Raw genomic sequence first — 14,683 nt, forward strand, 5'->3', positions numbered from 1 at the left:
AAAGACAGACAGACAGACAGACAGAAGGAAGTGACCCTTAGACAATTATATAGTAGACTAGATGGTAGCCTGATTCTAACGCATCGGGTATTTTAGAATATGTATGTAGTTTATTTATGAAGATTTTAGAATACATTGAATACACAGGACTGCCCTTGTCGCTGATTGTTCGCGGCTGGCCATGCAGTATAAAACAGCCCATGTAGTAAATAGCACAGCCACGTAGTATATTGCACAGCCACGTAGTATATAGCACAGCCACGTAGTATATAGCACAGCCCACGGAGTATATAGCACAGCCCACGGAGAATATAGCACAGCCAAGTAGTATATAACACAGCCCACGTAGTATATAGCACAGCCCACGGAGTGTATAATAGCCCACATAGCATATAACACAGCCACGTATTTTATAACAGCCCACGTAGCATATAATACAGCTCACGTAGTATATAACAGCCCACGCACGCAGTACAGTTATATGAAAAAGTTTGGGCACCCATATTAATCTTAAGCTTAATGTTTTATAAAAAATTGGTTTTTTTGCAACAGCTATTTCAGTTTCATATATCTAATAACTGTTGGACACAGTAATGTTTCTGCCTTGAAATGAGGTTTATTGTACTAACAGAAAATGTGCAATCTGCATTCAAACAAAATTTGACAGGTGCATAAGAATGGGCACCTCACCAGAAAAGTGACATTAATATTTAGTAGATCCTCCTTTTTCAAAAATAACAGCCTCTAGTCGCTTCCTGTAGCTTTTAATGAGTTCCTGGATCCTGGATGAAGGTATTTTTGACCATTCCGCTTTACAAGACAATTCCAGTTCAGTTAAGTTTGATGGTCGCCGAGCATGGACAGACCTCTTCAAATGATTCCACAGATGTTCAATGATATTCAGGTCTGGGGACTGGGATGGCCATTCCAGAACAGTGTAATTGTTCCTCTGCATGAATGCCTGAGTAGATTTGGAGTGGTGTTTTGCATCATTGTCTTGCTGAAAGATCCATCCCCTGCGTAACTTTAACTTTGTCACTGATTCATGAACATTATTGTCAAGAATCTGCTGATACTGAGAAGAATCCATGCGTCCCTCAACTTTAACAAGATTCCCGGTGCCGGCATTGCCACACAGCCCCAAAGCATGATGGAACCTCCACCAAATTTTACTGTGGGTAGCAAATGTTTTTCTTGGAATGCTGTGTTTTTTTGCTGCCATGCATAACGCCTTTTTGCATGACCAAACAACTCAATCTTGGTTTCATTAGTCCACAGGACCTTCTTCCAAAAAGAAATTGGCTTCTCCAAATGTGCTTTTGCATACCTCAGCCGACTCTGTTTGTGGCGTGCTTGCAGAAACGGCTTCTTTCGCATCACTCTCCCATACAGCTTCTCCTTGTGCAAAGTGCGTTGTATAGTTGACCGTGCACAGTGACACCATCTGCAGCAAGTTGATGCTGCAGCTCTCTGGAGGTGGTCTGAGGATTGTCCTTGACTGATCTCACCATTCTTCTTGAAGACCTTTCTGATGTTTTTCTTGGCCTGCCACTTCTGGCCTTAACAAGAACTGTACCTGTGTTCTTCCATTTCCGTACTATGTTCCTCACAGTGGAAATTGACAGGTTAAATCTCTGAGACAGCTTTTTGTATCCTTCCCCTGAACAAACAACTATGTTGAGTAATCTTTGTTTTCAGATCATTTGACAGTTGTTTTGAGGAGCCCATGATGCCACTCTTCAGAGGAGATTCAAACAGGAGAACAACTTGCAAGTGGCCACTTTAACCCCTTCACCCCAAAGCCTGTTTTCACCTAAGTGACACGGCCAATTTTTACAATTCTGACCACTGTCACTTTATGAGGTCATAACTCTGAAACGCTTCAACGGATCCTGGTGATTCTGACATTGTTTTCTCGTGACATATTGTACTTCATGATAGTGGCAAAATGTATTTGATATTACTTGCGTTTATTTGTGAAAAAAACAGAAATTTGGTGAAAATTTTGAAAATTTTGCAATTTTCAAACTTTGAATTTTTATACCCTTGCATTAGAGACTCATATCGCACAAATTAGGTAATAAATAACATTTCCCACATGTCTACCATTTTTTTTAGGGACCACATCACGTTTGAAGTCACTTTGAGGGGCTTATAAGATTTAAAATACCCAAAAGTGACACCATTCTGAAAACTACACCCCTTGATGTACTCAAAACCACATTCAAGAAGTTTATTAACCCTTCAGGTGCTTCACAGGAATTAACGGAATGTGGAAGGAAAAAATTAACAGTTAACTTTTTTTTCCACATAATGATCTTTTAGCAACAATTTTTTCATCTTCACAAGTATAAAAGGAGAAAATGGACCACTAAAGTTGTTGTGCAATTTCTCCTGAATACACTGATACCCTACATGTGGGGGAAAACCACTGTTTGGGCGCACTGCAGGGCTCGGAAGGGAAGGAGCGCCATTTGACTTTTTGAAACCAAAATTGGCTGGAATTGAGATCGGACACCATGTCGCGTTTGGAGAGCCCCTGATGTACCTAAACAGTGGAAAACCGCCACAAGTGACCCCATTTTGGAAACTAGACTCTTCAAGGAACTTATCTAGCTATGTGATGAGCACCGTGAACCTCCAAGTGCCTCACCAAAAATCATAACGATGAGTCGTAAAAAAAAGTAAACACATTTTTTCTACAAAAATGATCTTTTAGCTACGATTTTTTTTATTTTCCCAAAGGTTATAGGACAAAATAGACAGAAAAAGATGTTGTGCAATTTTTCATGAGTACGCCGATACCCCATATGTGGGGAAAAACCACTGTTTGGGCACACGTCGGGGCTTGGAATGGAATAAGTGACGTTTTGGATTGCAGACTTTGATGGAATGGTCTGCGGGCGTCATGTTGTGTTTGCAGAGCCCCTAATGTGCCTCAACAGTGGAAATCTCCCACAAGTAACCCCATTTTGAAAACTGGACCTCCCAAGGAATTTATTTAGATATGTGGTGAGCACCGTAAACCTCCAAGTGCCTCACCAGTGACCCCATTTTGGAAACTGGACCTCCCAAGGAATTTATTTAGATATGTGGTGAGCACCGTAAACCTCCAAGTGCCTCACCAGTGACCCCATTTTGGAAACTACACCCCTGAAGGAATATATCTAGAGGCATAGTTTTATAGTATTGATTTTAATTCTTTTGCTTTTACTGGTGTATGAATTTATAATGTGGTGTTATGTGTAAGATGTGCTCGGTACATCAGATAATAAAAGTGTGTTGTGTCAACAGGGTATAAACTAATTTTATTAATTTGTGGATGTGTGGTATGCTTTGAAGCAATCCTTAATGCAAAGGCCAGGTTTCTCAGGGCAGGTTTCACAATGGTAAGTTGTGTCCTTTCGGATTCCCCTCTTGGAACATACTCTGCACCGTTTTTGTGATCGTCCTGTCCTCGCTGTTTGGGGAACCTGTCCTGGGAAATGTTGACCTGGGACAACACGGGCACTATCAGATTCAGAAGTACTGGGTCCCTCACCTCCCTGTGTGCCAAACATTAGGGCCTTGATGACTACCTCCTGAAACTGAAGGAAGGTCCCCCCCGTATTGCCTGTAGATCGGAACAGCACAAATGCATTGTACATTGCCATCTGTACAATGTGCACGGCCAATTTTTTGTACCATACGTAAGCTTTACGCATGGCACTGTATGGTTGGAGGACCTGATCTGAGAGATCCACACCCCCCATGTACCGATTGTAATCCAGGATACAATCTGGCTTTGGGACTTGTGTTGTGGTCCCACGAACAGTGACAAGGGTGCTGTTGTCACGGTGTATGGTGGTCAGGATAAGGACATCCCTTTTGTCCTTATACTTGACCACCAGCATGTTGTCGCTGCATTTGGCTCTGCTTTCCCCTTTTCTCAGCATTTGTCCCATTAGCGGCTTAGGGAGGCCTCGCTGATTTTTTCGCACGGTGCCACATGCAGCTGTACCTCTGGCAGAGAGGGCCTTGAAGAGTGGGATGCTGGTGTAAAAGTTATCAATGTAGAGGTGATAACCCTTATCCAGCAGTGGGTGCAGCAATTCCCACACAATTTTCCCACTCACCCCCAGGATGGGGGGGCATTCAGGGGGGTTAATTTGGGTGTCCTTACCCTCATAGACCCTAAATCTGTGGGTGTACCCTGAGGTACTCTCGCACAGTTTGTACAGCTTTATTCCGTACCTGGACCTCTTACTGGGCAGGTACTGTCGGAATTTTAGCCTCCCTTTGAAATGAACCAGAGATTCATCAATAGCGATGTCCCTCTGGGGTGTGTACGCCTCAGCAAATTTTCTGCTGAAATGTTCAATCACTGGCCGAATTTTATATAGACGATCAAAGTTTGGATCGTCTCGGGGAGGACACTGCGCATTATCACTGAAATGCAAAAATTTTTGGATCCTTTCAAATCGTGTCCTTTTCATGGCCATGCGGAATACCGGTGTACTGTAGAGAATTTCAGTACTCCAGTATTGCCGAAGCTTTGGCTTTTTGATTATGCCCATATGCAGCACAATTCCCCAAAATGTCATAATCTCTGCTGCATTTACGGGGGTCCATCTGGCGTGAGATGATGTGGGATTTTGGGTGAAAAATTGCTGGGCATAAAGGTTCGTCTGGGCCACCATAAGATTTATTATTTCATCACTGAAAAAGAATTTGAAGAAGTCAATTTCAGTGAGGCCAGTCGTGTCAAACTGGATTCCTGAGCTGCTGCTGAAATCCGGAATGACGGGCTGAAAATTTTCAGGGGGTGCAATCCATACGGGATCGATTGCTGCAGGAGTTGCCTGGGTCCTTCGGCGCCTTGTTGGGGGTCCTTCCTCACCAGATGAGGAGGAGGATGTTGATGATGATGATGATGAGGAGGAGGAGGAGGAGGAGGAGGAGGAGGAGGAGGAGGAATAGAGGAATGTGGGATCTTCCTCACTGGCTGTATCCGTGTCGGACGCAAGGATGGCGTAAGCCTCCTCTGGTGAATAGCGCCTTGTTGACGAATGGGCCATTTTTTTTTCCCAAACCCTGGGGATGTGTGTGTAAGTGGTGCTTTTACACGTGTAATGTGTGGGGCTTTTGTATAGGGTACTCTTTATTATAACCAATCAGAGAGAAAAAACAAGTAGTGAGAAAAAATGTAGAAGAAACAAGAAAAAAAGATGAAAAGGAAAAACAGATGTAAAAAAATAAGTTTGTATAAAAAAAAAGTATAAATTTACCGTACGCAACTAAATCTTTTTTTTGCAAAAGAAAAAACGAACGCCACTAATAGTGTGACGTACGCTCCCCTAATGAACGCGCTAAAAATTAGATGACGCAACTAATTATTCTTTTTACAAAAGAAGAGCGAACGCCACTAACAGTGTGACGTACGCTCCCTCAATGAACGCGCTAAAAATTAGACGACGCAACTAATTATTCTTTTTACAAAAGAAAAGCGAACGCCACTAACAGTGTGACGTACGCTCCCCTAATGAACGCGCTAAAAATTAGACGACGCAACTAATTATTCTTTTTACAAAAGAAAAGCGAACGCCACTAACAGTGTGACGTACGCTCCCCTAATGAACGCGCTAAAAATTAGACGACAAAACTAATTATTCTTTTTACAAAAAAATGCGAACGCCACTAACAGTGTGACGTACGCTCCCCTAATGCACTAGAGATTATCCGGCGATAGCAGATTTTTTTATGCAAAAAAGACGCTACCTCCCTACCTATAAAACTACTCTGTACGATTTTTTTTTTCTAAAAGATGATCGGTCGTCACTAACGCTGTGACGCCGGCTACACTAACACGCTACCACTAAACTACTCTGTACAATTTTTTTTTTCTCTAAAAAAAAAAGACCGGTTGTCACTAACTCTGTGACACCAGCTAATCTACGTCTAAAACTACACTGTACTAACTACTATTATTATATTTTTGTAAAAAAAAAAATCGGACGTTGCTTAGACTGCAACGTCCGCTGCACTAACTAGCTAAAAAAAAAAAAAAGAGTCCTGTGGCGCAGTCTCTGATCAGCAGCGATACTGATCAAAGAGCTGCGGACACAGGAAGAGCACAAAATGCTCTGCGCGGGACGCCGCGCACAGGAAAAAAAGCGCAAAAAAGTGCGCTAAAAATTTAATTGGAGGGGGGGGAGGGGGTACTGGAACAGGGATGGGGGACGTCACCAAACAGTGGCGCCGGCTACGCTACCTTGTTACGTCTAAAACTACACTGTACTAACTACTATTTTTTTTCTAAAAAAAAAAAAACGGACGTCGCTTAGACTGCAACGTCTGCTACGCTAACTAGCTAAAAAAAAAAGAGTCCTGTGGCGCAGTCTCTGATCAGCAGCGATACTGATCAGAGCGCTGTGGACACAGGAAGAGCACGAATGCTCTGCGCGGGACGCCGCGCACAGGAAAAAAAGCGCAAAAAAGTGCGCAAAAAAAGTCAATTGGAGGGTGGGGGAGGGGGAGGGAGGGGGTACTGGAACAGGGATGGGGGGATGGGAAAGGGGTGGGGGAGGTGCTGCTGCTGCTGCTGTGATCACAGGCCTCACACAGCAGCAGGTGGCAGCAGAGAGCACACGGCACAGGAGCACAAGCTGGAGATCAGCACAGCACAGGAGGCAGGAGATCGCCGGGACGATCGCACTGGCCACCAATGAAATCTTTGACTCAGGTATCACAGAGGGGCTTAGACCACCGCTCTGCACGCCAAATCTGAGAGAAAGATGGCGTGCAGGGCGGTGATCGGTATTTTAAATTAACCCCTTTGGCGCTGATTGGCTAGAAGCTATTGTTCAGCCAATCAGCGCCATAGGGGTTAATCAGGTGAGGTGACGTGGCGATCACCCCACCTACTGTGACGGCTGTGATTGGTGCGACGTCACACAGCATCAATCACAGCCTGTCACATGCTTTTTTTTTTTTTTTTTTCTTAACTTTATTGTTATTTCGCTGTGATTGGCTGGTCAGAATTGACCAGCCAATCACAGCGATCGCTGATGCGGGGGGGCGGTGCAACCCCCCGGAGCTACGTGCAGGGATGGCTGCTGTCAGGGACAGCAGCCATCGGGTCCCGATCACCGCGCGATGCGACGCGGTGACCGGAAAATGGCGGCGCCGTACTAGTACTGCGGCTGGCACTAATGCAGTGCCGGCAGCGCAGTACTAGTACGGCGCATGTCGCGAAGGGGTTAAGTAGCTTTTCCCATGATTGCATACACCTGGCTATGAAGTTCAAAGCTCAATGAGGTTACAAAACCAAAAAAAGTGCTTTAGTAAGTCAGTAAAAAGAAGGTAGGAGTATTTAAAACAAGAAAATGATAAGGGTGCCCATACTTATGCACCTGTCACATTTTCTGTTAGTACAATAAACCTCATTTCAAGGCAGAAACATTACTGTGTCCAACAGTTATTAGATATATGAAACTGAAATAGCTGTTGCAAAAAAAAACTATTTTTATAAAACATTAAGCTTAAGATTAATAGGGGTGCCCAAACTTTTTCATATAACTGTATATAACATAGCCCACGTAGTGTATAACACAGCCCACGTAGTGTATAACACAGGCCACATAGTGTACAACACAGGCCACGTAGTGTATAACACAGCCCACGTAGTATATTGCACAGCCCATGCAGTACATTGCACAGCCCACGTAGTACATTGCACAGCCCACGTAGTATATTGCACAGCCCACGTATTATATTGCACAGCCCACGTAGTATATTGCACAGCCCACGTAGTATATTGCACAGCCCACGTAGTATATTGCACAGCCCACGTATTATATTGCACAGCCCACGTATTATATTGCACAGCCCATGTAGTACATTGCACAGCCCACGTATTATATTGCACAGCCCATGTATTATATTGCACAGCCCACGTAGTATATTGCACAGCCCACGTATTATATTGCACATCCCACGTATTATATTGCACAGCCCATGTAGTATATTGCACAGCCCACATATTATATTGCACAGCCCACATATTATATTGCACAGCCCATGTAGTATATTGCACAGCCAATGCAGTATATAGCAATGTGGGCATCATATCCCTGTTAAAAAAAAGAATCAAAATAAAAAAGTCATATACTCACCTTTCGTTGTCCCCGGATGCAGGCAAAGCGGTTACCAACGCTCCTCGCGCGCTCTGGTCCCAAGAGTGCATTGAGGTCTCGCGAGATGATGACATAGCGGTCTCACGAGACCACTACGTCATCATCTCGCGAGACCGCAATGCATGGAGCGGTCACGGGAGCGTTGCGAGGAGCGGGAAAGGCCGGTTCTGGATCCGAGGGGCCGACAGACGGTGAGTATATAGCGATTTTTTATTTTTTTATTATTTTTAACATTAGATCTTTTAACTATTGATGCCGCATAGGCAGCATCAATAGTAAAAAGTTGGTCACACAGGGTTAATAGCAGCGGTAACGGAGTGGGTTACCCGCGGCATAACGTGGTCTGTTACCGCTGCCATTAACCCTGTGTGAGCGCTGACTGGAGGGGATTATGGAGCGGGCACTGACTGCGGGGAGGAAGGAGCGGCCATTTGCCGCCGGACTGTGCCCGTCGCTGATTGGTCGTGATTTGCGACTTGGATTTCAATGACAGACAGAGGCCGCAACCAATGAATATCCGTGACAGACAGACAGAAAGACAGACAGACAGAAGGACAGACGGAAGTGACCCTTGGACAATTATATAATAGACTAGACTGTGGCCCGATTCTAATGCATCGGGTATTCTAGAATATGCATGTCCCCGTAGTAAATGGACAATGATGATTCCAGAATTCGCGGCAGACTGTGCCCGTCGCTGATTGGTCGAGGCAACCTTTATGACATCATCGTCGCCATGGCAACCATTATGACATCTACGTCGATACTGTGCCCGTCGCTGATTGGTCGAGGCCTGGCGGCCTCGACTAATCAGAGACGCGGGATTTCCATTATGACATCATCGTCGCCATGCTGTGCCCGTCTCTGATTGGTCGAGGCCCGGCGGCCTCGACCAATCAGAGAGGCTGGATTTCCAAGACAGACAGACAGACAAGAGAACAAATAGAGGAGAAAATCCAGCTTCCAAAAATATCAAAATTTATTGAAGATAGAATCCAGAGTCCAAAAACATGGTTCACAGGAGAAGAAATAGCAGCAAGCTACATGTTTCGAACAATAAGTTCTTTTTCAAACAGACAGACAGACAGAAAGAAAGACAGACAGACAGACAGACGGAAAAACCCTTAGACAATTATATATATAGATATATGTAACTGAGACAAGATAAAGCTGGAATACTTTGTTACATGTGTTTATTATAGTTATTATAGTTTTTTCATTCACACCTCAAGTAATATGACACCTGGCATCTTGATCAGATTAAAGGGTCAGAAGAGAATAGAAACATATAATATACAATGTCTACTAGTACTATAAAAATATGAATACATAATGAATTGAAAGAAAAGAGATATGTCAATTCATTAGAAAATTATATAGATAAGAAAATTGGATGATCCTTTAAAAAAAAAAAAAACACAAAGTAGTTATTTTTAAAAAAAAGAAAATTTTTCCTTAGGCCTAACTTATTGGAGGCACACTTTCCTCATGTATTATTGTATATTGACAGTGTGACCAAGTTACTGGCAAAGTGCTGGAGGGGAGATATGTTTCACTGAGGCTATTAGATTCAGTGATATGAAACCCAGAACTTTGCTCCAGCACACTATGTGTTGAGAGGGGATAAAAGGCCATATTAAGGGGTGGGTTTTTGTGAACAACTTCAGAGTGGGTAAGAAGTTGTCCACCTTATCTACACCATGGGGCTAAGATAAGATGGAGAACCTCCCACCCACTCTATGGTTGTCTATAAAACCTAGCCCCAGTTTAACCCCTCTCAATACATAGCGTGCTAAAGCAAACTTCTGGGTTTCAAATCACTGAAGCTTATAGCATCAATGAAACATATCTCCCCTGCAGCACTGTGCCAGTGACTTTGTCACAACAGTAAGACAAAGTGTTCTTATTTATCCATGAGCACGAACAGAGAGACGTATGAGCTCAATAGGAAGACTGTAGGTCTAAACATAGCTCCGTTTAATCCAAGAGCCAGAAGCTTAGGGATTCTGTTCCCTTGGTTTGAATGATCAGCGGGTCTCGTGACTCCAAAACGTTTAATGTTTAGCCATTCTTTAATATAAAAAGAAACTTGATTTAAACTACAGGTCATTTTCTGATGACATTCTCTTTAAAGTTATTCGTAACTGAGTGAAACATAAGGTGACAGGCTAAAAATACGTTTTAACTAATAGAACTGCCCTAAACTGTGTGCAGTGGAATTACCCAATGTGCACCAGGCATCTCCGTTTCGGCAATTCCCTGTGACCTTTTTTGACTTTTCTCCCAATTATAGAGTTGCTAAATTTCAGCCTAGGATAAAATGTTTTCTCCTCTGGATTAAGAAAAATCCAATCTTACTGAAGCTTGTCAGCGCACATGAAATTGACGTAACTACTTTTCCTGGTTGTGTTGAAGGAATCACTGACCTGAAAAATCTGTTTAAGGCTGTGCTCGGAGGGTGTTGGCAGGCACAACATGCTGAAGTGTCGTAGAAAGCGTGGAGTTACTGGATTCCGACCCCCACCTGGAGGAGCACAAGCAGCTGCAATAGTTACATCCTGAGGGAGAAGAAAATAACATCATGCACAATTTGAATCAAAGAGGACAGTGAGATACAGAAGAAAGCAGCCAAAGCTAGGAAATGATACGCGCATCAGAATAGAGCCACAAAATGGAAATACAATGAAGCTCTCTATTTTACTGACAAAATGACCAGTCAGTGTAACATTGTGTCCAGCTGTGAAATCTATTGACTAGAAAAGCAAAATAGGCATTTCTCTTTTGAGAGCCTAAAACATTAAGTGAGTCTTTACGAATTACAAGAAGGTAAGATGGTTGGACCAAAAGGAAGCTGTTACTTACTTCTTACCAAAAACATTGCAACTCTACTCCATGGGCTGTGGCCGGTATTGCAGCTCAGCTTAAGAGTAGCAGTTGTTTTAATTTTTATACCATAAATCAATAGCACACAAGAAAATAAGCAACTATTAAATATATCTTATCTGAGAAATCTGCTTCTTATTCTGCCATGACTGATCTTTTACTCTCAATATTCTCAATTTTCTGGTGAAATCTGTATTCTGTAAAGATAGATTTTCCCATTACTCAGATAGGAGAAGATGGTTGCTGTTGATAAGATTCTATGTAAATAAGCTATCCCCTCCCCCAATAAATCTTGCCAAATCAGACAAGGTGATTTTCTGGATTTGTTTTCTCATTTTGACTCTCATAGTTGTGGTCTACCTATGATGTCAATTACATTCCTCTCTCATCTTTTTAACCCATTATCTACCAATGTCCTTTTTTTGGGATGCCAAATCTTTAGCTTCTAGCAACTAAGATTTTATAATTTTTATAATTAGGTCAAATTTTTTGTGTTGTGTTTGTAAAATGAATGTTTTCAAAATAGGAAATCATGTCATTGTCATTTTTAATTGAATATTGGGACACCCTTTTCTGAAAAATTCGTACCTGTTAAAATTTTTATTTGGCAAGTAATGGGTTAAGTGGGAGAACTTGCACAATTGGTGGCTGACTAAATACTTTCTTTCCCCACTGTATGTATATATATATATATATATATATATATATATATATATATACATACAGTATATTAGAGAGATATAAAGAGAGATACATACAGGAAGATATAAATATGTGAGTGAGATATACAATCAGTTCTTTGCGTGTGTAGTTTACTGTACTCCGTATGGCTAAGTAGCACTGTACAGGCGCATTTGGGGTATTTCTACATTCAGCAGAAATTGTGGGACAAATTTTGGTGCCATTTTTAAATATTTCCCAGCGTGAAAATGTAAAATCTGGGGCCAAAACAAAATTTTGGTGGTAAAAAAAAATATTTTTTCTTCATTGCCCAGTGGTATAACATTCTGTGACCCACCTGTGGTGTCAATATGATCACTGCAGCCATACATGAATTCATTAAGAGGTGTAGTTTGTAAAATGTGGTCTCTTGTGGGGGGTTCTGCTGTTCTGGCACCTCATGGGCTCTGCAAATGTGACATGGCACCCTAAAGCCTGCCCAGGAAAATGTGAACTCCAATATGGCGCTTATTCCCTTCTGAGTTTTGCACTGTGCCTCAAAAGTAGTTTTCAACCACATATGGGGTATCAGTGTACTCAGCAGAAATTGCACAACAAATTTTAGGGTCCATTTTCTCCTGCTATAATTGTGAAACTAAAAAAAATAGGGATAAAATAACATTTTTGTGGATAAAATTGATTTTTTTTATTTTCACTGCTCTACGTTATAAACTTCTGTGAAGCAGCTGGGGGGGGGGGGGTTTCAGGGTGCTCACCACACATCTAGATACATTCCTTGAGGGGTCTAGCTTTGAAAATGGTGTCACTTGTCTTCCACTGTTTTGGCACATCATAGGACACCGACAGACCATTCCATCAAAGTCTGCATTCCAAAGCGTCACTCCTACTTTTCTGAGCCCTGCCGTGAGATTAAACATTATTTTACCACCACACATGGGGTGTCTGTACTCTGTACTCAGGAGATATTACACAACAAATTATATGGTGCAATATCTCCCATTACCCTTGAAAAATGCAAAATTCGAGGCTGAAAATGTGGGGAAAATGTTTTTTTTTTTACTTTCACGGCTCAATGTTATAAACTTCTGTGAAGCACCTGAGGGTTCATAGTGCTCACTACACATCTAGATAAGTTTCCTGAGGGGTGTAGTTTCCAAAATGGTGTCACTTGCGGTGGGTTTCCACTGTTTAGGCACATCAGGGGCTCTCCAAACTCGACATGGCGCCCACTAATTATTCCAGCAATTTTTGCATTAGAAAAGTCAAATGGCGCTCCTTATCTTCCAAGCCCTGCTGTGTGCCCAAACAGTGGTTTCCCTCACATATGGGATATCAGCATGCTCATGAGAAATTGCTCAAGAAATTTTGGGGTCCATTTTTTCTTGTTACTCTTCAAAAAAAAAGAAATTGGGTCTAAAATAAAATAAAACAAAAAGTTAAATGTTCATTTTTTCCTTCCACATTCAAATGTGATGTGGTCCCTAATAAATGGTTTTGTAAATTTTGCTGGAAAATGATGGTCAAATTTTAACCATTATAACTTCCTAACAAAAAAAAAATGTTTCAAATATTGTGCTGATGTAAAATTGACATGTGGGAAATGTTATTTATTAACTATTTTGTGTGATATAACTTTCTGATTTGAGGGCATAAAAATTAAAAGTTTGAAAATTGCTGAATTTAAAAAATTTGACAAATTTCCATCTTTTTCACAAATAAATGCAAGTCTTATTGAAGAAATGTTACCACTATCATAAAGTACAATATATCAAGAAAAAAAACAATCTTAGAATCAGTGGTATCCGTTGAAGCGTTCCAGAGTATTTTCCACACAAAGTGACACTTGTCAGACAGAATTGTAAAATTTGATAGTCATGAAGGTGAAAACAGGCTCGTGGGTTAAGGGGTAAATAACCAGCAAAGGCTAGGCTGATATTAATAGACTAAAAAGAGGCCATGGCTATTAGCCCCTCCTGGACTAAAACATCAGTTCTCAGCCGCCCCATAAAAGGAGCATCCATAAAATGCAGCAATTCTGGCACTTAGCCTCGCTCTTCCCACTTACCCTGGTGCAATGGCAACTGGAGTGATAGTATTGGGATTGATGTCCCCCTTGTATTGTCAAGTGACATCAAACCCAGAGGTTAGTAATGGAGAGGCATCTATAAGTCACCCCCATTGCTAACCCCATAGTCCAATTTTTTTAAAAATAACACCCAGAATACAGTCCTATATTTGAAATAATGACACAGACTCCTTTAATGAACCTAAATTGACCAAAAACACGTATAGTGAGAGCAACACCCAATCCAGTGAAGCCAATGTCTCCTGGAAAATAATTAAAATAATAAACAACAATATTCCTCACCTGTCTACCGAGAAGATAATAATACAAATGTCCCACGAGACATCTAGCTTTGCAAAATCTAGATGGCAGGCTGCATTGCTGCATGATTTGACTATACAGCCTGCCATCCAGCAGAGACACTCAACTGTTTGCTCAGCTCAGTGTCTCGCGGTGACTTGGTAAAGTTGAGTGGGGTTCAAATCCAATAAACTCCTTTCACCTAACTGATGTCACCTTGTGAAAACTTGAGTTGAATGGAGTTCTTTGCCTCTGAACTCCAATGACATTTCTGATGGCACTGAGAGCTCGAGAACTTTCTCACGCTCGTGGTGGCACCAGTGAGGTGAAAGGAGTTATAATTATATGGGGACCCTATGTAATTTTTTGGGGGGTCTCCCATTTTTATATCCAGAAAAAGCTAATTATACAGCAGTGAGCTGATATTAATAGCCTGGGAAGATCCACGGGTATTACCCCCTTCCCAGGCTATAAATATCTGCCTCTAGCTATCAGCTTTCTCTCTGCTGGTTAATAAAATGTTGGGGGATCCCATGCCATTTTTTTCAAATATTTATTTATTAATTAATTAAATACATGT

The 14,683-nt window shown here is 41.8% G+C and overlaps 1 protein-coding gene across 1 annotated transcript in view; it reads right to left on the reverse strand.

Moving 5' to 3' along the window:
* DNAH6 (dynein axonemal heavy chain 6) overlaps positions 1-14,683 on the reverse strand; it is a 717,942-nt gene that overhangs the window by 390,035 nt on the left and 313,224 nt on the right. Inside the window, exon 41 of the mRNA XM_077275462.1 lies at positions 10,601-10,732. Coding sequence (XP_077131577.1) covers positions 10,601-10,732 — 132 coding nt within the window. The remainder of the gene's footprint in view (positions 1-10,600; positions 10,733-14,683) is intronic.

This window comes from Ranitomeya variabilis, chromosome 1 (assembly GCF_051348905.1).
Source record: "Ranitomeya variabilis isolate aRanVar5 chromosome 1, aRanVar5.hap1, whole genome shotgun sequence".
Classification (NCBI taxonomy): Eukaryota; Metazoa; Chordata; class Amphibia; order Anura; family Dendrobatidae; genus Ranitomeya; species Ranitomeya variabilis.